Source organism: Manacus vitellinus, unplaced genomic scaffold (assembly GCF_001715985.3).
Source record: "Manacus vitellinus isolate BGI_N305 unplaced genomic scaffold, ASM171598v3 scaffold_47_pilon, whole genome shotgun sequence".
NCBI classification, from domain to species: Eukaryota; Metazoa; Chordata; class Aves; order Passeriformes; family Pipridae; genus Manacus; species Manacus vitellinus.
In genome coordinates this window covers 3,505,208-3,530,268 of record NW_021940585.1, presented here as the reverse complement: position 1 = coordinate 3,530,268, position 25,061 = coordinate 3,505,208, and the positions used below count along the sequence as shown (strand labels likewise).

The window sequence follows — 25,061 nt, the reverse complement described above, 5'->3', positions numbered from 1 at the left end:
CAGAGGGGTGGAACTGGATCATCTTTGAGGTCCTTTCCAACTCAAACCATTCTGTGAGTCTAAAATCACTATTCTGAGGTGCAAACCCGAACCCAAATGCTGCGGGAGCCCCAAGCTGAGGTTCATTCTCAGGCCTGTGCCAGCTCCAGATCCTGCAAACCAGGCTTGTTGACTGGGCTACCAAAAACTGTGCAACACCAGCATCAGAAAAAGATGGCAATTTTGGGACGGTCTTCTGGAGTCGAGCCCCGTCCATGTGACACAGGCACTGGCAGGGCAGGGCTGTTCCCGTGGGACCCCCGTGCTGTGCCCCCCTGGCCAGGACTCACCACAAACATGTACTGCTGCGCCGACTTGGCCGTGAACTCGGGCTTGCACTCTCCGATGCACAGGAGCACTGGGCCGGAGCTGATCCCTGGAAGCGCCTGCCCCATTTCACAGACGATCCTGGAAGCAGAAATGCCGCAGGGAAGCTCTGGCAGGAGGTGCCAGCAGTGCCCCTGCACAGCTCCACGCAGGGCTGGCTTCCTCTGGTTCTTCTTCCTTTCCCCCCCAACCCCCCCCACTTTAACTTTGATATCTGCCTCTTTGGAAGAAGTTAATTACTGAGTCTATTTTTACCCCATGTAGTAATTTAAAGGAAAAAAAAAAATCAAAATTAGACATAATTATTACAAGCTGTAAACTCCAGAGCAAAGCAGAGCACTAATGGCAATATATTAGCCAGTAGCAAAGTGAGTGCGAAGTCCTTAGAGTAACAGATGAGTTCATTAAGGGAACAGCTCACACTGCAGTCTCCCAGTTAATCAAAACTGGAGAAGCCTGCTCGGGAATGATAGAGACAGCCATGGAGAGCAGCTTTTGCAGGGACACAGGGCTGGCTACCACAGAACACACTGCTGCTGGGCACAGGAGGCGGTGGCATCAAAGGACACGGTCCTCGTGCTCCAGCTCAGCCCCGTGGGCACATCCTGAGGCTGGGAAAGCTGGAAGGGCAGGGAGAGCTGCTGGGGGTAAACACATAACTCAAAAATCCCAGGGCAGCAGGGATGTGTAACAGCAGCTGGGGTTGGGATCAAGAGGATGCCAGTCATGCCAGCAGGTTTGAGGGAGGTTTTCAAAGGGGCATCAGCTGGCAGGGCTCTCCAGCTGGACATAAAAGGGATGGATGCTGCTTGCTCCAGTGGAAACGCTGGAAAGATAAATTCAAGAGCATCCCTCCAGGCACAGGAAACCTGGGGGTGGGAATAACCTGCCTTGAGGATGAAAACCTGGGGGTAGGAGGAGTAACCTGCCTCAAGGAAGGAGACATGAGGGAGGGAGTAACCTGCCTCAGGGATGGAAACCTGGGGGTAGGAGGAGTAACCTGCCTCAAGGAGGGAAACATGAGGGTGGGAATAACCTGCTTCAGGGTGGAAATCTGAGGGTAGGAATGATCTGCCTCAGGGATGGAAACCTGGGGGTAGGAGTAACTTGATTTGGGGATGAAAACCTGGGGGTAGGAGTAACTTGATTTGGGGATGAAAACCTGGGGGTAGGAGGAGTAACCTGCCTCAAGGAGGGAAATATGAGGGTGGGAATAACCTGCTTCAGGGGTGGAAATCTGAGGGTAGGAATGATCTGCCTCAGGGATGGAAACTTGGGGGTAGGAGTAGTAACCTCCCTCAAGGATGGAAACATATGGGGAGGAATAACCTGCTTTGGGGATGGAAATCTCGGGGTAGAAATAATCTGCCTCAGGGATGGAAACCTGAGGGTGGGAGTAACTTGCCTCGGGCAGGGGGTGCAGTAACCCCTCTGATGAGACACTTGTGGGTGTCTGACCCTGAGAGTGAGACCAGAGGAAGAGCCAGAGCATCCCCTGCCCACTGAGGCTGAAGGAGCAGGAGGAAGCTCTCGCTCTTCTGCCATTCACACACAAAAGCATAAAAGGCTCCAATTTGGGAAGGCAGCGTTCCAGCCGCCTTCAGCAGCATTAAATTCACTACAAATAAAATAAAGAGACTAAAGGAAGAAAAGAACCTTGCAGATCGCCTGCACAGGTGATGCCAGGAGGCCTGATGAAATACATACATGCTGGTAAAGAGCTGGAACGTGCACGTCCTCGTTGCTGCACATCAAAAGGGGTTGCCTAGAGAGACGCTGCCTTTGGAGAGCAGGAATTGAAGCATCTCAGCTGTGTGCCTTAATCTGCCACGTGCTCCTCGCTCTGCCTTTCAAGCAGACAGTGCCCGTGCACCTCTCTCTGCCTGTTATTTGATCACTTCTCCTCCTGCAGACCAGCAGCAGGGCCAGGAGGCAGCTGTGCTCCGATTTTGGGTGCAGGGCTGGCACCTGGGAGCAGCAAAAGCCAGGGGAAGTGATCCCTGACACCCCACAGGCAGCAAAAGAGAGGGGAGGTTTTCCCTCCCACAAGAAACACCAAATACTCAACAATTTGCCAGTAAAGCAGCAGCTGCCACACAGATTGGGCAGGACTGGGTGCAGGACAGGGCACAAGCAACCTGGAACACCTGATCCTGATTCCTGCTAAAAGCCAAATTCCCAGCAGGTACCTTGTTACAAAGTGATGCATTCGGCAGAGCTGTAGGGTGCTGATTGCTGGGCTAAGTGGCCCTTTCACCAACATTAACCTAATTGCTGGCTGATAGATTGCGTGGCTGGAGCATATGGCGAGTCATTACAGTCTTGGAATTCAGTCTGCCCACAGAACCCTTAAGAGGGTCCTTTTATCTGCATTCATCTTTAAAAGGCAGCTCTCATGCAAACGCTTGCTGTTATCTGCCCAGGGTAAATGTTTTAATGATGTTAACAAACTTTGAAAGCTCGAGAGCCGTAATTAGAGTCATGATTATAAAATCAGGGTTTCGTACCATCAAAGGAGGATAATTTCATAATCTTCCATCCTTTATTTGAAAAATAAAATAAAACAAAGTACTGCTCAGCAGAACAGCCCAAACTGCTTGTAGTGACAGGACTATTGGTGCAGTGGTTGGAGCCATTCCTGCAGTAACACCAAGACACCATTCAGCCAGTGATCCCATGACACCCTGACACATCCTCGCAGCTCAGAAGGGGTTATTGATGTCATTTCTGTCTTACAGATGGGGAAAGAAAGACGAGGAGAGAGCAAAAGCCAAACCAACGCCAGCGTGTGCTGGTGACAGGTCCTTGCACTGCTCTGAGGATCTGACTGGGGCACTGCACCACCAGAGGACAACTGCTCTGAGCTGCTCCTGAAGCTGGGGCAGATCTGTGCTGCTGGCACCACTCATGGGCCCTTGGCCTTCCCCATACCACACAGGACACCATCCTGATCGCCATGAAGAGAGCAGACAACCCAGGGGGACACATCACCTCTTGTTCCTCTCCCACCCTGCCCAAATGACCCCCGACACACCCAAAACAACCCCTCCCCGAAGCGGCAGGAGGGGAGCGTGTCACTCGGGGAGGTTTATCCTCCGTTTATCCCCCGTTACATGCCTGTTTTCTAATTTTTGGTTGACATTTCGCCGGGTGAAACAAATGAATTGACTCCAGTGGAGGCCCACTCGGAATTAAGCGGCTGTCACCGCCTCGCCCGCCTAACAAATGGCTGCGCGCAGCCGGCAGCGCTGCCGGAATTTCAAGTGCCACGGGGAGCAGGGAGGCTCGGCATCAACAGCAAGGTGCTCATCAGCAAAGTTGCTTAGCAAAGCAGGAACAGCAGGGTGGAAGGAAACAGAGCACTTAATGAAAGCTTAAAGTGCTGCTTAACCCCCAAGGAGAGCGCCCGAGCGCCTCGTCCCTTCCCAGGCGCCGTCCAACTCCAGACCCCTTCCTGGAGGGGCTGGGAGGGTGGAGAGGTGGTGCCTGGGGTTGGGATGGGTTCAGGGACGAGGCTCTGTGCCCGTGGTGGGGCTGGGTGGGGCCTGTGAGGTCACTCACTGCTCTGCCACGATGTAGTGCTCGGGCAGGGGCGCGCAGGGCACCCCGGCCACCTGCACCCCGTGCGCGATCTCCGAGAAGTCCAGGCCCAGGTTCACTCCACGGATGGTCACCCTCGTCCCTCCTTCTGGTGGGCCCGACACCGTGAGGATCTAGAGGGAAACAAAACACAGCAAAGTTGAGCTGGTGAGCCCCAAACCCCATCCTGCAACCCCTCGCCTGGCTTGGAAATGCTGCAGTCTGCTCAGGGAGGCTGAGTGCTGCAACCTCCTCCTGCTCCTGCTGCCAAACCCACGCCAGTGCCAGCTCCCCATGACTCCTCTGGATGTCCTGGAGAAGCCCAAGGCTGCTGAAACCCATCTGTGCTGTGCTCCAAGAGAGGACACCAAGATCCCTGGGCCGGCCAAGAGCTGTAGGCAATGCCATTCCCCAGAAAGCCCTGGCTCCTTTTTAATAAATGCAGAAGATGATAAGTCACCTTCCAGAAGTAGCTTGCTTCTTGGGAGAACTTTAACTTCTGCCTTGGCTGTTACCTGAATGTTAATGTCACATTTTATTAGTAAGTTGGCACCTCAAATGACTTAAAAATGTTAAAGGGTGAGATGTGTGCTTTCAAGCTGCCTGTTTATAGCCTGCCTCAGCCATAATCATCTCTGCTTCTATGGACTTTCATTAAGGACAATATCCTCTTCAATTAGGAATATAAATTTCAATAATGCAGAGTCACAGAATTTGGACCCAAGACTCTCAAACAGTTATCCTGAATCTGCCACCAGTCTGTTGTTGCTCTTGGGTGAGTTACTAATCTTCCCCATACTACAGTTGTTGTTAATAAATAAACACAATCCATAATAATGCAATTTAATTAATTTAATGGATAAATCCTGTTTACGCTTGTTTGTTCCACCCCTGTCTTTGGCAAAAGACTTGAGCTCTTCAAAACCTTTTCCTCACTGTTTCCAGATGGATGTTTGCTTTCTTCCACCTTCCTAAGAGGCAGTTTGGAAGGTGGCCAAACACCAGCAACCTGCCTCAAAGCAGCCCCTGTGGGACCCCCTGCACTGTCCAGTGCCACAGGGCATGTCTCCCCCTTCCCATGCCATCAGGATATCCCTGTGCCCCATCACTTCTGGGGTTCCAAGTTCCTCAAAGCATCTCCCTGCATTTCAGACCCCAGCTGAAGCTATTTTCCTTCTCCCTTGCTTACACATTGTCATTTCATAGAATCATGACATGGCTTGGGTTGGGAGGGACCTTAAAAATCATCTTGTTCCAACCTCCCTGCAGGACACCCGGCAGGGACACCTTCCTCTAGCCCAGGTTGCTCCAAGCCCTGTCCAACCTGGCTTTGGACACTTCCAGGGATGGGGCAGCCACAGCTTCTCTGGGCAACCTGTGCCAGGGCCTCCCCACCCTCACAGGGAAGAATTTTTTCCTAATATCCAATAAAACCTACTCTCTGCCAGTTTGAGGCCATTCCCCCTCGTCCTGTCACTACATGCCCTTGTAAACAGTGTCTCTGCATCTTTCTTTTAGGCTCCCTCAAGGTACTGGAAGGCCACAAATAGGTCACCCAGAAGCCTTTTCCACCTCTGCTCCTGTTTAAGGTGCTCCTGTAGAAATTCACAGTCACAGAATCATCAAGGCTGCAAAAGACCTCCCAGAGCAAGTCCAACCTTTACCAAATCCCACTAAAACATATCATCAGGTGCCAGGTCTGCTCGTTTTTTTGAACACTTCCAGGGCTGGTGACCCCACCACATCCCTGGGTGGAGCCTGTTCCACCTCTGGCCACACGTGCTGAGGTTCAGGCAGCTCCACACGCCCAGCAGAGCCACCCCATACCCCAAACCACCCCCTCCTTCCTCTGCTTGAATTCCCACCTCCCTCTCCGACCGAGGTTTTTAATTTATTCACCAGGCACTGCCTGTTGTGCTGCTGTTCCCTGTAACTCACACTGCCTGGCACGTCTTGTATCATTTAGCTCTGCGGGAAGCGCTACGTGCCCACAGAGCCACCACCAAATCAAGCTGGATTGCATTACACCGAGTCCTGAAGGCCTGGGAATGTTTACATGGCTAGCTGGGAATCACCTGAACTTGGCACTTCACCTACTTGACAGTTACAACTGTCCTTTGCAGCTCTAGATTATGTTAAAATGCATTTACTGGAGCGCTTACACCGCTGGGCTCGTCGGCTCATCACTGCTCGAGAAAAAGAAGTCACCGTTTACCATTTGCTGACCTGACCAGAACCAGAGGAGCCAATTGGCCTCACCCAAAACAAAGCTGAGCTGATGCTGTATTTTAAAAATGTCCTGACCTGGAAAATCTCCAATATGGAGCTCCACTCGACCTAGATTTTAGTGGCCACTAATTGAACAGTTTTGAAGTAACTGTGCCATAAAGCAGCCCCAGGGTTAGAACAGATGCATTCAATTAATTACAGCTGGAGAGATTCAGTCAAAATCGCAGAAAGAAGATAAGTCTTAAAGGTCCCGTTGCACCAAGAGCGGGGGACCCCTCCAAGCAGCATCCCTGGGCCCTTCATTGGGGTGAGGATTCGTGGATGAGGCACCTCCAGCAAAGCCAGCCCCTGGTCTGCCTTAATCCTGGCTTGACTGTGCTGGATGCTGCTCAGGCTGCAGGGCTGGCTGGTGACACTCCAGATTTCTGATCCGAGACAGACAGGATTAGGGAGAAATATTCCCCAATTTCAAGAAAATCACTTTACTAGACTGGCTTTTCACTCAGAGGTCTGTGGAGGATGAAAAGAACCTGCAAAGGGCAGCCGAAGAAAACCAAGGCCATTATCAGGAATTGTACATTTGCTGTTAAGGAATTTGCACCTCTGCTGGAAGTTTTTTAGGCTGTTTGTTGAACTGAAGCAGTTTGGAAGTCACTGAGATCTGAGTGGGGTGTGGGAGGCAAAATTATTCTGAGCAGGTCACCTCTCCCCTTGGCATCAGCCTCACCTCTCACAGAACAAATCTGCAATCCACCACCTCTAATAATGCCTGTTCCTGCTGCCCAGGGAAAGAGTTTATGCAGGTGTGCAGCTCTGTATTATTCATAAAAAGGTTTCAAGTACAGAGATGAAGTGAGTGGTGGCAGGAGCTCGGTCACCCCCACACCCTGCCCTTGCATCACGGAAGGGTTGCAAATGCTCCAGGGCATTTCTCTTGCTGCTGCTTACTCGAAACCAAGGTAGGGATCATCAAGGCTGGAATCCAAGGGATCCCAGGGATCCCCAAGGTTGGAATCCAAGGGATCCCAGGGATCCCCAAGGTTTGAATCCAAGGGATCCCAGGGGTCCAGGAGCCCCAGCACAGTTGTAGCACCCTTCCCTCCCCAGCCTGCAGAAGACACTCCTATAACAGCGCAGGATAAACATTCTCAGCCCGTTGCATCGCTCAGCATTTCTGACATTGAGCAATATTTAGCCTCCAGAAGAAGTCTGTGCTGAGAGGGGGAGACCTGGAGACAGGGAGACCTGGAGGCAGGGCTGGCTGTGAGTTGGACAGGGCTTTCCTTCCGGAGCTGCACAGAAGCCCCGAGCCCGGTGACCGCTCTGCACAACAACCACTTGGCATCTGTCAGGGTGCAGAGAGAGCACCCGGCTGCTGAATCAATGGCACAACCCCTGCCCCCCTCCCTAAACCTCATCCACCTTCATCCTCTTTGTCTTTTTTCATCCTGCTCTGAGCTCTCTGGATCCCAGCTGATGAGCCCAGCGGGGACCCGGCACACAAGCATTGTCATCCCGGCATGATCCCTCCTTGTCTCTGCCTCGGCTGATAGCACATTCAGAACCTAATTGTTATCTCAGTAGAGCAACTCCATTATTCAGCCTGACACTGCCCCCCCCCTTCAGCTGTTTGTTGCACTGATGTTATATTAATGAGGCCTGCAAATAAATGAATAGGAGATCAGAGTGCCGCTTGTTCGCCACAAACCTGATTTTTATTTATTTATTGCTAAGACCACAGACCGTGTGGAAGTTTTAAGATGCTGAAGGGACACTGTTGGTGACGGCAGAGCCTCTCACTTAGCAAAAGAACTGCAAATATCCCGCTGCTCATTTACTTTTATAACTATTAAAACACAGTCTCTTCTTACTTATGCACCCCCTGAAGGCACTGGTGCCTGGGAGCCAGGCCCTTGACCTCAGGCTTGTCAGAAAGAGTGAACCTGGCCAGATGAAGCAAAAAGGAGTGGAAAACAGCCCATATTAAAGGCTCTTTTAGGTTGAATCTGATGCAAACCCCAGTATGAGACCTAACACCATTCCCCAGTCGAGCCTGTCAATGGTGGTGCCTGCAGGATGGAGGATCCCAGCTCTGAGCCTGTCAGCTTGGTCCCAGCAGGGCAGGGTGTTCCCCTCCCAGCATTCCAGCTCTGCAGCACTGGGCAGTGCAAAATGGTACCCAAAATCCCCCAAAAATCTCAGGTGGCAGAAAAGGACCCAACAGCAACAAAGGCTGTAAAGGGCTCATGGTCTCCTTCACAATCTCACACACTTTACTGGAGGGGAAAGGGGATGAGAGAAGTGAAACCAGGCTGTTGAAAGGGTTGGATTTAGGAATATCGACCCTGTGGGGTTTCTGCTGGGGCTTTGGCATTTTCTAGACCTGACTGCTCAATGCAAGATTCTGCCTGAGTGTTCAGCCCTGTCAGTGCCCTTCCCACCAGTGGATCTCAAAGCACACAGAAGAGGTCACTAGCTCCCCTCTGCTTTCCCCTTTCTTTTCTACAACTGCAAACTTGACTTTCATCAAAAAAAAAAAAAAAAAAAAAAAGCAAGCTGTGAATTCCTAAAGAGAAAGGTGGAGTCCAAGGGAAAACACCAAACACCACAAGACCTGTGATAAAATCACAGCAGCTCACGGCTCTGCCACGGTCAGCAGAGCCATGGGACAACACAACCCCCTGAAACCTGGGTTTCTCATTGCTGATCTCACTGTGGAATAAGCCAACAAAAGCACAGACATTCCCTACTCCACTCTCTCATCTCCAAATCCACTCAGGGCAATCTCCTGAGACTCCAAACCTCCCCCAGCAAGGCACCTCGCACTTCCTGCTTTGTAGGCTGAGACCCAGACCTGGTTATGGAGACAAAAAACATGTAACAGCAGCAAAGCTCTGCTCTTTTCTCCTTGGACAGAGCCCAAAAGTATTGCTTTCAAGTTGGACAGTGATAAAACACTCGGTGGCAGTGCCATGCCTGCAGCCAGCTGCCAGAGCCAGCCTGGCACCACTGAGATGCAAGTCACTCGGTGGCTGGAGCTGAGTGTTTTTCCCCTTCTCTGCTTAGCTCAAGGAGGGGGAAAGAAATAATTCCAAGATTTCTTCAATGTTACAACTGTCTGAATGGTTTATGGTGAAGAAAATCTCAGGCAGAGGCTGTTTTGCTTTGTGCATCTTGTAGCACAACCTCGTGCAGCACAAGAGCACTTGGATAAGTAAAGTTTGGGTTCTGCCCACTGGCAGGACAAGATGAATATCCAGGCAAGCTTTAAGGCTCATTTGATCTCTTAGTAAGACACCTATGGCTTGGAAAACAAACAAATCAACCAAACAGGGAAAGGATTCTCAACACTTCTTAATGCTTTCCTATCTCTGCACAACCAGCCCCAACACCTCGTCTGCTCCTCCACAGGCTTGTCACCTCACCAGCCTCACCAGCTCCACTCTGCAGCGTGAAAAACACTGCACAAGAGAAATCCCTGCCCAGCAAAGGTGTAACATGGCTGGGCAGAAGGTCTAGGAAAGAAATATCAAAAGCCTGGTAACATTTCTGCAGGATGGATGGACCCCCCTCAGCATCATCCTCCTCTGGTCAGCCCCACCCAGCCCTGACACAGCAGCCTCTGCGCTTCCTCCCCTCCTCTATAAAAGGAGGTTGATGCCTGCCTCCCTCCCTCCCAGGGGGGTTGAGCCAGTTTAGCTAAACTGGTGTAAAATAATTGAAGAGGAACTTTCCACATGCCCTTGGGTCCTTATTCAGCTGGCAGAGGTTTGGGTGCTGAGCAGCCCTGCTCCCGCCCTGCCACGAGGAAGAGGCCCCTTCAATCCAGCACTATTACATCCTTCTGCAGCACTGACACATGCTCAGGGTGAGGGAGGTTTTTTTTCAGGATTTAATTAACTGAGAACCCAAAATCTTCCTTCATTCCCACCTGATAAGAGTGTCACTCCTAATAGTGACGTTAACAGACCGAGCGCACTTTCACCGGTAAAAAAACGCTCCTGGGAGACATTCTGCATCCCTCAGTGGCCTGAACAGAAATATCAGAAGCATCAACTATGGACTAATTAGCTCCCTGGTTTAATTAGCATTCTCGCAGCGGTCCGTGGCGGTCACCCCGGTGCTGGTGGCACTGGAGGCGAGTGCCAGCTGCCTGGGGCAGGGCTGCACCCCTGGCCACGTGCCATGAATGGCACTGAAAAAGTACTGGAGCGTTTTCATTCCCTTTCTCCAGCGCCAGGAGGGCAGTGGAAGGTTTTTGGACAAGACAGGGACAGCCCGAAATCCACCCTGGGAGGAGCAAAGGAGGAGGGGGAAACTGCCAACCATGAGGGGTTCGACGAGGGGAAGTGCCAAGTTCTGCACCTGGGATGGGGCAGCTCTGGATGGATGGACAGGATGGGGGGTGAGAGGCTGGAAAGCAGGGCCAGAAAGGGCCCTGGGGGTCCTGGTTGATGGGAAGTTGGCCCTGAGTCAGCAGTGCCCTGGCAGCCAGGAGGGCCAAGCCTGTCCTGGGGGGCATCAGGCCCAGCATCGTTGGCTGGGCCAGGGAGGGGATTGTCCCACTCTGCTCTGACCTGGGGTGGCCTCACCTGCAATATTGGGGCAGTTTTGTGCAGTATAAGAAAGATATTAAGTCATTAGAGAGTGTCCAAAGCAGGGCAACAAAGATGGGGAAGGGCCTTGAGGGGAAGCTGTGTGAGGACACTGAGGGCACTTGGTGTGTTCAGCTGGAGGAGACTGAGGGGAGACCTCACTGCAGTCACAAGTTCCTCAAGAGGGGCAGGCACTGAGCTCTGCTCTGTGGGACCAGTGGTGGGACCTGAGGGAATGGCCTGAAGTTGTGTCAGGGCAGGGTCAGGTTGGATCTCAGGAAAAGGTTCTTCCCCCAGAGGGTGGCTGGGCACTGCCCAGGGCAGTGGTCACAGCACCGAGGCTGCCAGAGCTCAAGGAGCATTTGGATGACACTGTCAGGCACATGAGCTGGTCCCGGGCAGGTCTAAGGGTTGGACTCGATGATCCTCGTGGGTCCCTCCCCACTCGGCACATCCTGTGGGATCAGTGGGTTCTTACCTCGGTGATCCGGGGGTTGGAGCACTTGACGTTGCGGCTGGACCAGTCGAGCCAGGGCTGGGCCGAGGGGGAGCTGCAGTGGGGCCTCAGGGTGCACTTGGCCTCCCCACTGCACCAGCCACACTCGAATTTGGGGTCGGCCTTGAGGCAGAGCCCGCAGCTCTCGCGCTGGGCCGCGCACTTGTACAGGTGCACTGCGGAGAGAGGGGAGGGACACGCAGGGCAGGGTCAGGAACTGAGACCTGGAATCCACCTGGGCTGCAGCTGCTCTCGGACTTACAACCCACGGCACGTGCTGAGTTCGGGCTTAACGAGCCGCAGAGTGGCTTCCAAAAGGGGGTTTCCAAAGCCATGGTGGGATCAGCGGGGCTCAGAGAGCAGCACGAGCAGTGGAGCTGTGGAGCTGCTCCCATCCACAGGATGATCCACAAGGATCACATCTCTGCCTGCAGCCACAGATACTGCTCTGCCCCAACAGACCCTCTCCAGCCCCCACCTCCACCCTCCTCCCTGTGGATCGAAGCCAATTCGAGCCAACGTTACCTTTCAGATCCTCCGGGTTGTCAATAACAAAGTTCCCATTCCAAACCACGGCAAAGTCCACGGCTAAGTTGCTGATGTCCATCCCATCATAGAGGTACTGCAGGAGAAGATGGAGAATGAGATGTTTGGGAGAATGAGTCTAACAGAAATAGAAGGTTTTTTTGAAAGAAACCATCATTATTCTTTGCTTAAAAACATGTGCTGGTGCCTGAGACACCACATTTCTACACTTCAACTCCAGGGTTCTGCTTTGACTCCCTTGTCCTCACCGGGAAGAGATAATTAAATCAGATCTAGTCCTTGAGAGAGGTAATAGATTAATTATTCCACTCACAGTGGTTGCTCTTGTCACTCGGTCTCTAGCTTATCAATACAGCCCCTCCAGTTAGTCAGACTGGGACTGCTGCCTTCAGGCTGTCTTCTACCACAGTCACTGTGCACCCCAGAGTGAGTGGGAGCTTAAAAATCCCACTGCAGAGCTTTGGCTGATGGAACAGGCACCGTCTGAGCAAAAATAGATGCTGCAGGGAGGTCCTTTCCCAGCCACTGCTTTGGCCCAGACTAGGGTAGCACTGGCTTGAATTATTGCCCTTCTTATGGACACCCTGGGGGCCGTGGCTGAGTGAATGTGGAGGCTTTAGCTGAATTCCCAGTGTATTCTGAAATTCCCATTATCACAACCAGCACTGATGAGGCTTCAGTCCGATGCTCTCTCTAAGTCAACCAAGAGCTGCTAAAAAGACTTAAAAAGGTGAGGGAACATTGCTATCCTCTTTGGGATGAGGGGGTGGTGAATAAAGCAAGGCAGACTGCTCTGACTGTCCCTGTGCAGTAGTTGTGCAGTTTGAACTCACATTTGGCTGTACCGAGTCACCTTGCCTGGGTTTTACTAAGTTGGTGTGAAACAAGATCTTCTGTTCAAGTGATGGAGCTGTGAGTTCAGAATTGCCCTTACATCCTCTACCTCTACCACTTCCTATTAGCCTAACAGCAATAAAAGTGCTTCTCTAACGTTTATAAATCACTTTGGATAGGAAAAGTACTCTGTAGTATTAATACATTTATTATCCACCGAGCTGCAAGGCCCAAAGATGGTCAGTGATGTATAAATATCCAGTGAAATTTTTAAAAATTCAAAACTTCATTAACAATTTAAGACCATCTGTGCTGAATATTCAAGTGGACCCTGTTCTGCTGCCTAAAACAAACTGCCTGTGCCCTGTTTGCCCACGGACCTCTTCAAGCATGTGGTGAGGAGAGGAAGGACCTGCTCATCCCAGAGCTGTAGAGTGTCACAGGAGACCTAAACACAGGCTGTGGCTCAGGGTAGGGGGTGACCTGCATTTTCCATGCGTGTTTTGGCATCCCCAAGTACCTGCTGTGGTGACTTTGGGGTGTTGGGAAGTAAAATCCTGCCAGGTCCATTGGCAGGGCTAAGCCTCATCCTCCAGAGGAGTGTTATCCTCCCCTGCCTGCTGCTCCAGCAGCATCTCTCACGTAATTTCCCTCTCTCCACTGTGCTCTGCTCTCTCCCCTGGCAGTTTTCCTTTCCCCCTCCTTCCCTGCTTTCCAGCACCACTCTATTCATCCAGGTACCCAGACCTGGAATTCGACAGCTCCCCGATAAGGGGTCTGTGATTCTCCTTATCTCCCCGCGTGAATTAGCCTGCCTGAACACCTCCCACATCCCCTCCTCCTCCCCTTCCCCTCGCTGACCCCCCGCAGGCGGGCAGGGAACCGCCAGCTATGGGATCTTCGCTGCGATTAAACACCTCGCACGCCCACGGCACCTCCTCGCTCCCACCTGGACTCCGGGATTAGTTCAACTCCAGGACTTTTCACTCCCTTTGGAGCTGACCCCGGGTTTTTGGCATGTTCCCTCACCGAGCTGTTCTGGCACTGGACGCTGGAGCTGTTGAAGCGCAGGGCGGGCACGCGGTGGATGACGCCCTGGATGCTGAGCACGCACTCGTACCCGCGCTGCCCCGACTGCGGCTGCGGCAGGTTCCTCGCCTTCAGCGTGATGGGTTTCACCTCTCCCACCGGGATCAGGATCTCCTCCGTGGGGAAGAGCTGGGGACAGTCCTGGGAGGGCGATAAGGAGAGAAGGAGGTTATGCCGGTGACGGTGCACCCGCGGGTCCGGCCGCTCCGGTGGCAGGGCTGATGTCCCAGCACATCCCCAGTGCCCAGGACACGCCACTCCCCAGCCCAGCTACAGCTTAATTACACGAATAAATGAACGCCCATGACAGCCCTGGGGCTGGCACTGATTTCCTCATTGCAGCTGCAGCAGGAGGAACACCCTATTTGGGGATAAATCCAAGGTGTCCTCCCCGCTCCGAGCTTGCCGTGGGTTTTATCTGTGGAGCCAGAGGCTCTTGCTGTGCCCTCCTGCAGCAGCACAGCCCCTTATCAGCTGCTCCAGCTCTGCTGAGCCCCACTGCTCTGGAGGGAGATGGGCTGCTCTCAGCCACAGCCTGCACTCCCTGGGCCTCCTCCTAATCCCATTTCACCCCTCACACCCCTCAGCTCTGTGCGTGCTGAATGAGATGGATCAGCCTGGGATGTTCTTCCCTCTCCCCACCAGGCAGGCACTGTTCCGCTCTGCTTTATCAGAGGTAAATTAGGCCAACATGCCATTAATTTCTGAGGTGACATTAAGTTCTGCTCTATCTGCTCTCACCCCTCACCACGCTCCAACACTTCTGCCTTCCTGAAACGCATGCCCAGCTCTCTGGAACGCTCCTGGGCTGTGGCTGGCATGGCCTTTCCCTTGGCTGAGGAGTGCCTGGGTGGGATTTGTGCCTCTGGCCAGCCAGGTGGGCAAAGCACCCGACCTGAATTGCCTTTTCTATCTCTAAATCTTAGAATGGTTTAGGTTGGAAGGAACCTTAAAGATCACCTTGTTCCAACCCTCTTGTATGGGTAGAAACACCTTCCACGAGCCCAGGTTGCTCCAAGCCCTGTCCAACCTGGCCTTGGACACTTCCAGGGATGGAGCAGCTACAACTTCACTGATAAGGGTGATTTATTTTTACTTCTGCCATTATCTGGCCAAAATAATTAACTGCAAATGAATAGCAAGTTTTAATATTGCTGCAGCTCAAGACTTTGCTGTGCAAGATGCTGCATGAAAAATAAAAGGAAACTCCCTGCAAACACTGGAAGACCCTGGCACAGGTTGCCCAGAGAAGCTGTGGCTGCCCCATCCCTGGAAGTGTCCAAGGCCAGGTTGGATGGGGCTTGGAGCAACCTGGGATAGTGGAAGGTGCTTCTGCCCATGGCAGGGGGTGGAATGAGATGAGCTTTAAAGTCCCTTCCCACCCAAACCATTCTGTGATTGATGAACCACCACTGCACAAACGAGCAGATCTCCAGTACCCCACGAGCACAAATGAGATGTCTAAATGAAACTCTGAGATGAACCACAAAAAAATGACCTATTAGTGCCTGGTACCTGTATGACATCCCTCCCATAAGATCTCAGCATCCTAAACATTATCTCTGCACAACACACCGGGAAATACAGTTTTTCTTCCATTTCCATACCGGGAAATGCAACAGACTGAGACAAAGGCTCTGACCATCAGAAGTATTTACATTCTGTTCAGCTCTAATTTGCTTTGATCTAATGGAACAAGGTACCTAAGTACCTGTAAGCACCTGACACTAAATGATTAATCCCAAGCTAAAGTAGGAGTTTGAGAAAACACGGCCTGACGCCTCCCCTCCCTCTGCCAAATCCCAGACCTTTGCCACCCAGCCTAGTGATGAAAGGAAATCATCCTGGTGGCAGTGCAGGGAGAGCCATCCTCACCAGGATTCCACTAGGACTGTGTGTCCAGGGGGAAAATCCCCATCTCTCCCTGATGGCCACAACCTGTGCCAAGCCACAGTCCCTCTCCAGCTCACAGCCAGGGCCATGGGATGTTGTTTCACTACTGGCTTAAGCGAGTTGTAAATGAGAAACAGATGCTACCCTGGTTTGGAGTAACTTAAACCACTGCCTCATAAACCTTTTTAGTGGCACTTTTCCTTATATATATTTTATTTTATTTCTAACAGGGACTTTCACGGATTAACAGCCAAGAGTGATTTTAAACTCCATCAGCCAGAAAGTGGCTACACTGGAGTGGGAAGAAAAGTCCTTTTCTGCAGTGGAGTGGGTTTACAGGCTGGAAGGGAATGGCATCACCTGGTTCCCACAGACCCTGGTACTGTGGATCCAACCCCCAGCTCAGCCTTTGTGCTACCACCAGCAAACTCCTAGGACTCCTGGTGTTTTCCATCCACTGCCAGCTCCTCCAAGCTGATTTTGCACACACATTCCTTCCTCCTCCTTATGCACCACACGCCTGTACCACCTTCCACTCAATATCTGACTGCATTTAAGCTTTTGCATTTAACCTCAAAGTCACACTGAGGACCGACAGGAGACAAATATCTCCACTCCAGAGAGGTCCCCAGCCCCGTGGAACGCCCGCGTTTGGAAGGAAAAGCATCCTGGAGCCACTGAATCTTTTACCCCATTACGACCGAAAACAAAAAAATCTCCAGTCACATCACCAGTGGGAGAACCTCAGTGCACAGTCCTGAAAATAATGAATATGTTATGGACCATTATCCTTCCTGGCCAGCGCCCTCCGTGAGGCGACTGCTAAAGAAACGCTCCTGCCTTGGGAGGCACAGGGAGAGAGGACTTACATTTCCAGATCTGCTCTCTGGTGCTGAAAATGCTGGTAGCAAAAATCGTTCTGCCGTCATTAGAGATGAGTGGGACATAATAGATATACTTTTTTTCCCCCCTCCTCTTTTGGTTTCAGTGGAAGGAAAATGTCACACGGGGGTGGTGGTGAAGGCAGGGCAGGCGGCCCCAGAGCGCGCTCGAGGATGCACCAAGCGAGGCAGCCCCTCTGTGTTGGCTGACAGCTACAATGATCACACTAATAAGGGATGTACATTTTGGGGTGGGGGGATACGTAGGAAGATGGAAAACTCCTGGGGAGCCACGTTGCTGCGGGCAGTTGCTGCTGAATTTATCAGAGGAGCGAGCAAAGCCGCGGGAGCTGCTGGGGCTTGCGGAGGGCACAGGAGGGCTGGGAGGTCTCTGCCTTGTTGGAACCCCTCTCCTGCCTCTCTGTGCCATTTCCCATCTTACCTCATTGTTCAGCCTTCAAGCCTTTTTTTTGGAATTTGTTTTTTTTTTTTAATGCTGCCACAGTGATGCACAACCATGTCCCTGCACACCCACATCCCTGCACACCCACATCCCTGCTCACCCAAATCCCTGCACACCCAAATCCCTGCACATCCATGTCCCTGCTCATCCATGTCCCTGCACACCCAAATCCCTGCACATCCATGTCCCTGCACATCCATGTCCCTGCTCATCCATGTCCCTGCTCATCCATGTCCCTGCACACCCATGTCCCTGCACACCCATGTCCCTGCACATCCAAACCCCTGCTCACCCACATCCCTGCACACCCAGCCCTTCCCACGGCGAGTGTGTGAGCAAGTTTGGGTCTCACATGGGTGCTCTTGCAGCAGCACCCAGGTCCCACCCTGCACACACAGAGCTGCAGGGGGTGATGCTGCAGAAAAACCAGCCTGGTAGGGTGGTTTGTCCACTCACCACCTCTTCCACCTGTTCCCTGATCTAAAAGCTAGCACTAGCATGAATTATTTTGTTAGGGTATATCATCAGCCTTAGCAATGCCTCTGTCTATGCTTATTGCCTTTACAGGAATTTTGTGATGAGCTGGGAAGTGGTTGGCAGCACCAGTCCTGCTGCAGGGATCAGAACTGTGTGGCTGTGGCCAAAATCCCTCGTGGTGGTAAATAACAAGAGCATCCCTGGTTTGTCGGGCTCAGCCTGGGTGCTCCATTCTGCATTTCATCTCCAGGAAGAGCTAAACACCCAGAAAATACCATATAAAAGCGAGACTGCAGCCGGTGGAACACACAATTTGTTCCGTAATCAGTTTACTCTGTTTTTTAATTCACGAGAAGTAAATCCTGCAGTGAGTTAGAAAGGCCATTATCGCCTCCTCTCGCTAAACAAACACGTCGAATCCTCTCATTATCCTCCTTGACTTCCCTACACCAGAATAAACACAAATCGGAAGATCTGCAGGAGAAAGACAAGGCTCGACGAGTGAGTGGCACAGACTCTCGGGGAATATTCTGCCTGTGAAGTATCATCTCGCCCAATTTACAAAGACATTTTCTGCTTCTCCAACACTTTTTAGCCTCAAAGATTCCAAGGTCTATAAATACCTTAAAGACCCTCGACACGCAGCTGTCTCTGGAGCAGAACAGAGCACCCATGGTTATTATTTGTGTTTAACTGAGCAGTTTTAGTAGGTCAAACCTCCTTGCTCTTATTTGGAAAAAATTGCTTAGAAATGGCAGGCAATTCTTTTGACTACGGGATTTAGCCCAAATGGCAGAAAATAGACTGTTTTCGTACTTTTCATCTCAAAAAAACCCCCCACAAACTCTCCACAAACGTTAACTTGATACACATATTTCAAAGTTTTAAACATAAACGAATCTGGCACGTGAATGTAAAGCCCTGGCTCGCAGTTGTGTTCCCAATGATATAAATTACAGTGCCTGTCACTCAGGGAAACACATTATCCTTCATTTATGCCACTGGAAAGGAGAGCAGACCTTGCTCCTTAGAAACCAGACACGAAAGAAAGGCAGCTGGAGCCAAACCTTTCTCTCTGCTATCTTCCTCCCCAACAGCACTTAGACCTGAGCCCTGTGCTGAACACACGTGCTGTAACCTGGGTCTTCTCCATTAATTTGGGATATTTACAGCCATGGAAGGCTGAAAATCTGATTTCTCTCCCATAAACAACCCTTTGTGTACCAGAGGTGAGGGCAGGAGCAACTCCCTTGCACACAGACAGGTTACAGGCAGGAACACATCCAGAGCTCTTCCCTGCCTGGCTCCTTCCCCTCTGAACACACCCCAAAAAAGCTATGGATGAAAAAATGCCAATAGGCTCAGAGATGAGTTAATTTTGCTGCAGCTGGGCTTTTTGTTGCTATTTCAGGCAAAGCCACCTCTCCAAAGTTAGATGTGACCCAGCAAAGTCATTTGCTGACTTTGGTGGCCTGAGATGTGGCTCAGAGTTCCCTCCTGCACATCACAGCTCCCACATGGTGGGGATTGTCAGGACAGACACGAGGAAGGCTTAGTTTGGGTTTGTTCCCTTCAAGGCACATCAAGCAGCACTCAGCATCCAAGGGCACAGCCAGGGGCAAAGGCACTGCTCCAAAATCAGTGGGAATTTAAAGGAGTCAGACCAGAGCTGAAATCTGGCTCAGCAAAGAACTCCCAGAATCTGAAATGTTCCATCCCCAAATCAGCATCCTGCATGTGGAAATGGCATTATCTGCACACAGTGGACATCAAAGAGGGATGGGATCCCACATTCTGGGAAGTTAATAGGATTTATTTGGTTCTAGTTCTCCACTGGGGTGGGGTGTGAGGATATATTTATCTCCATTCCTCCTCATCTGAAAGTTTCAAACATATAGAGACATCTTACAGCCTTGCACACACAGAGCCACCTCAGACACATAAACCCAGATCCCACTGGCCTGATCTGAAGCTTTGGAAAGTGAGACAATCAGTGCTACAGAGCCATGAGACTTCTTGAAGAAACTCTGCCTTAGTGGGAGCAAATCACCCCCAGACCTTTGCCTTCCCATGGCATGTCCAAGCAGGTACATTCTGCTGACAAATGAAGCCTCAGGCTGAGGAAAGGCTGAGAAAATAGTTGCTTATTTAATTATTAACTCCCAAAGAACCAGCTACCTGGAAACGGAGAACTCAGTGGAGGTGGGTTCACCCCACATCAGAAACTTCCCATGGGATGGAGGATACCAGGAACAGCCAGCTCTGTCCTGGAAGATCCCTCTGCTGTAAAGGTTGCTCTGTGTTTATCTGCCAATGACCCCAAACAATGTTTTCCACATTTTCACTTCTCCAAATACAGCAGCATGATGCAAAGCAGGGATCTGGCAGTCCAGGGGCATCTTTGTGTCTCACCAACACAGCCCTGGTTATCACTGATAGCTTCACAGGCCAGGACAAAGCACCAACCCACCCTCTGAATTGTCCTCTGCATCCTCCACATGTGCCCCTGAGCTCTGCCCTTAGATCTGAGTCAACAATTCCTGTCCATAGGGCAGGTGGAGGGATGGAAAAACTCTCTAAGTCGTATTTTCATGGAAAGTAGGGAAAAAAAGCAGCATTTAGCTCAGTCAGCACAGCCAGAAGATTGCAAGGAGCAAGTGCACAGCTCATGAAGAGGAGCTTTCTTTCCCCCATCACCTCGTGGAGTGGCTGTGGCTTTGAGATCCTTTTCCTCCTCGGGACAGACAACTCCTAAGAGCATCAAAGGGAGCTTGCTACACATGGAATCCCACTGGGACACAGATTCTGATGGGCCAGGAGTAAAAGGGAATATTCAAGATATTTTTCTCTTAAATTAAATATAAAGGCAGGAGCAGATTTCCAAGCCCGTGTGAACACGTGTGTGGCTCTTGCGTAAGGGGGGGCCCAGGGGACTGTAAGTAGGGCAGGGCTGAGGCACTGCCACGGTGATCACCAGCTCCAAACACCACTGGGAGGGGAGTGGTGGTAAGCACAGACAACTTCCGAACACATCAGGCCACGACACAATGAGAACATTGTGGTCTGGATTGGTTTAGGAGAGGAAACTCTCTCTGAGGCACTTATTTCACCTCTGTTGGCAGGAGGGAAATGCCCCTCATAAAGGCATTAGCACTGCACTGGGTGCAATCCACTGGCCTTCAATGAGCAAACAAGTTTATTTGAGTGGCTGGTTTTGCCTGGGTTCAGAGGTCTGGAGGAGTCCTGATGAACAGCCTGTATCGTTATCATCAGCCCTTATCAAAAGCAATCCCCAGGGAGGTGTTTGATATCACAAAACATCCCCTGGTAAGAAACAACCTTCCACAAGATGAAGACGAGGGAGGAAGTTCTTTGGAGACACGACAGTTCTGTGATCCCAGCAGGAACTGGCAGACAGACCAGCTCCTCCACTCCCTTCCCTCAGGCAAGTCCTGTGTGCTCCCAGGAGAAAAACAGAGATAATGGGATTGTCCTACTTTACCAGAGACTTGTCAAACACTTCTGAGATCATGGGGGTGAAGACCTATAGAAGGGAGAACTAGGACTGTAAAGCCTGGGAAGGCAGCGATGCTTTGAGTGTGAAGGAGAAAAACCCCCACATCACTCAAGAGGAGGAGAAGCAAAGGATTTTCTTTCTCTTGATATGTTGAAAGGAAGTCTCTTGACTTTGAACTGGATTGAGGAAGCTTTTGCTTTGTCCTCGGGGTGGATGCTTCTCCTTGGACATTCATTCCAATCCCTCACTGGCAGCACTGCCTGCTCCCAGTCATACTGCCCATGCCTTGGATCTTACAGATTCCCACTGAGGTATTTACACAAGCAGTTCATAAATCTCTTGCCTTGTATCTCCTTGTCCCCTGGCAGCATTTTAACCAGGGACACCCAGGAGTTAAGTTTACTGTTGGTTTAGCAGCAACCTGGCAGCTTCGGTCACTTCCTTTTAACGACTCAGTATTTACTCCACTGACTGATCCCTTCTTTTCTCAGCCTCCATTACTCACTCATAAGGGTTTGTCTTGCTGCTGGCAAACCTTCCTCTCCTTTCTTTTCCTGATACTTGTAGATGTCCTCACTGCTGCTTTTCCCACTTTCCAAGACACTCGGGATTTTCAAAGCACCTTTTAAACCATTTTTCCCTTTCAGCTTTAGGACCTGCACTCACTTCAGGTGCTACAAAGCCTCATGTAGGAACAGCAAGGGCAAAAACCAGGGCCCTGCCAGCATCAGGGGCTGCAGCTGCTCTGGACTTCATGAACATGGAGCAGGCAGCAGCCTGGGAATCAGACAGGACAGGGGTGCAGGAACCCCAGAGCAAGGGGTTAGTGGCAATGTTCAGGCAGGAATTTGTGCTAACAAACCCCTTTCCTTCCTGGATCCCTCTGCCCTGGGACACACAGAAGAGCTGGCAGAGCCATTAACGGGCTGTGCCTCTTCTGACTGTTAAAAGCATTTTTGGATTTGAGCCCCACACCTTTTATGAGCTGCTAAGAGAGATGGCTCCTGGTCCACAGCACTGGAACCCGAATCCATTCTCTTTTCCAAAATCTGGGGCTGTGCACACTGGCAATTCCCTCCTTAATCAGTTTACAGTCAGTCTCCTGCCATAAACTCCAGACCTGCCAACACAACCCACTGAACAGTCCCAGCAAGACTTGCTGCTGGCCAGCAGGCAAAACAAACCCCTGCACACCAGCAGAGCTGCTGAAAGGTGCTGGCTTTTGAGGAGCCTTTGAGACCCCTGAAGGAAAAGCACCACAGTAATTATCATTATTAATGAACCTGGGCATTCCCACAGAGCAGAGGCAGGGTCAGCTTTGGTGTTCAGCACAGGAACATCACTTTAGTGAGACTGACACTTGTTGCTCCTTTAAAGCTGCATCTACACCTCTCGATGCCAAAGAGACCCGTGGGAAGTCAAAAAACCTCACGTAAATATTTGCTGTGCTACTCGTGCCATAGAAAAAGCAAAGAACAAAGGGATGAAATGCCAGTCTGGTACCTCAGAGACGTTGATCCTCCCCTCCTGGAAGGAGCACGTGGTGGGGTCGTGGGTGCAGAGGTTCCTGTACTTGCACCAGTGGCAGCGGAAGGCGCTGTTCACACAGGACAGGCACCTGGGGGGAGAAAGGAGAGCTCAGCACACACAGGTTATCCCCCTGGGAGGTCTGCATGGCTACAGACAGGCCTTCACGGGGAAAACAGTTTCTTTGGGAGGATGTTTTGATAGGACAAAAAAGTAACAAACAGGTCTGGGAAAACACGCGCTCCAAAGTGGCCTTTAGGCAACCTCGCAATTCACTCCGCAATAAAATGCCAGCTGGGATTTATTGCACATCGTTGGATTGGCATAGAATAAAGCAAGACATTGCACAGACCACACCAGGCTTGGTTTTCAGTTTTTAGAAAGTGGAAAACAAGGCAAGCCTGGCAAAAATGGGATCAGTTGTTTTACAAGTCAGGAATGCTTCAAGTCAACGGCAACACTTCTGCTTGGCCTCAGAGTGCAGAGAGTCCAGCAGGCCCTTTTGCTTCATGTCAGAAAAAAATTAACTGTTTATGAAATGTTTTTGAAAGAACACAGACCCTTTTCAGACCCTGAGGGCCCAGCTGCCAGCAAACTGCTGGGTGGGTTTTGTTCCCCACTAACTGCTGCCAGAGAGAGGCAGGATCTGTGACAGCTGCTAATATTCACAGCAGCCACCTCCTCCATCTCCGAGGCCACCCCTCTGTGCCACGTGGCAGCGTTTTGGTGACAGTCTGCTGGCAGAGCTGTGCCCCTGGGATTCAGCTCTGCCTCGTAGCTCGTGGCTCCAGAGACTGTGGTGCTGCCCAGACTGGGCAGTGCCCAGGGCAGGGATGGGCTGGAGCAATCCCAGGGTCAGCACAGACAGAGGAGCATCACCAGGGAAGTGGGAGTGTGGCTTTAAGCACTCTTAAAGTGATCTTTAACTCTGGGAAAGGAGGAAATCAGGTCTCAGTGGCTCTTGCCAGCTGGGCACAGGGACAGGGGCAATGCCTCCTGTGTGCTGCTGCCATGAGAACGTGTCTTAATAACTCAATTGTGTTCTCCTTCTGATGCTTTCATAGTGACCTTAATAGCTAAGGAAGTTTATTCTAATCATGCACATGCAAATCTGGGGGAGAACATCAAGAGCTGCAAAGCTTATTTAATTACTCATTTGTCTGACCCATTTCTGTCTCTGTTGGATCTCCAGCACTTTGCCCACCTGCCCTTACCTGGCATGGCCCTGGTGTCCAGCATTCCCAGCTGGGACTGGTGGGGCTCTCTGTTTTCCCTCTGAGGGAGGAGGATCTCTCTGACCACCCAGGTAAATGGCTTGGTTTGGCACCTCTCACTGCTCTGTGGTTTCTGTGGTTTCCTGGCTGCTGCTTTCAGCTCTGCCCAGCTCTGGCAGTGGGACAAGGAGCTCCTGAGCTCCCAAACTTATACCAGGTCACCACCTTCGCTTTTTCATCTTGATCCAGCTTTCTCAAGAACTTAAGTCTCTCTGTTGCCTCAAAAAGTGCATCTCTCCACCTCATCCAGTCCTTACCAAAAGACACGTAACAGAGAAGGTTCCCTGACCCACCTGCAGCTCCCTGGGGACACAGAATTCACACACCTGAGCCCTGAACCACCTCAGCCTATGGGTTCCCAACAGCTGGATCCAGCACGGGAGGGTTCACAGCACCAGTCTGCAAAAGCAGCACGTTCCTGTCCATCCCCAAACCCCTCCTGCCCCTAATCTTTCCCTAATGCCACCTCCCAGAGGCACATCCTTCAGACACCAGAGCCCCAGAAGGGCTTGGCTGCTCCCCAGACACCTTCCCCATGGCAGTAAAGAGCCTCAGGATCAATAGATGTCTCCTCTCTGCTGGCTGAGCCCTGTATTCCTGCCTCCTTTTTGCAGGCTGTGATTCATCCCTGCCAGGCTGGCTCGTGCCCTTGTTGAACTCCCTGATAACAAGTCCGGTGTGATGTAAGTGCTGCAGAATTTACCACCCTGCAAGCACTTTATCTCCAAACACAAGCTGGGAGAAAGGCACGGCCACATGAAGCCAGATGACAGGCCAGGAAGGATGTATTGCCTCTCCTGATCCAAACCTCAGCTCCTCACTGAAAACAGGGGGCCCTGGAATGCTATTCCTCATGCAAATTCCAAACCAGGAGAATGCAGGAGAGCCTGGGGAGACTGCAAGTGCTGGCAACAGAGGAGAGGCTGGTGCTGCACAGCCTGAGTGAGGGACAAGGACCTAAGGACAGAGTTGTGCATGAGGGGTAGCAGGACAGGAGGCAGGAGTTATTTGGGTTATGGACAGAGACCACCACAGGCAGCACTGCAGGACTCACAGAGCTCCTGCCATCCCAGTGCCTCTGCTCTGTGCTGTGGCTCACAACAAAATCAAAATCCCAAATGGATGCATGCCTAGAAAAACCACAGGCCAGCCAAGCCCAGCAGCACACAAACCCTCTTCCAAGTGCAGCAGAAAGGCCCTGTAGCTTGAGGCTTCAAACCCAGCACAGAAAGACTGGGAGTGACCCTGCACTGGCACTTGGTGACCCCAGCAGCACACCAGGCTCCAGGGCAGTG

At 51.4% G+C, this 25,061-nt stretch overlaps 1 protein-coding gene across 1 annotated transcript in view; it reads right to left on the bottom strand.

The window, feature by feature from the left end:
• Positions 1–25,061, bottom strand: part of PLXNA2 (plexin A2) — a 144,740-nt gene that overhangs the window by 32,961 nt on the left and 86,718 nt on the right. Inside the window, exons 8-13 of the mRNA XM_029962520.1 lie at positions 22,469–22,583; positions 13,675–13,875; positions 11,791–11,887; positions 11,248–11,441; positions 3,928–4,079; positions 330–447 (exon numbers count right to left, since the gene is read on the bottom strand). Coding sequence (XP_029818380.1) covers positions 330–447; positions 3,928–4,079; positions 11,248–11,441; positions 11,791–11,887; positions 13,675–13,875; positions 22,469–22,583 — 877 coding nt within the window. The remainder of the gene's footprint in view (positions 1–329; positions 448–3,927; positions 4,080–11,247; positions 11,442–11,790; positions 11,888–13,674; positions 13,876–22,468; positions 22,584–25,061) is intronic.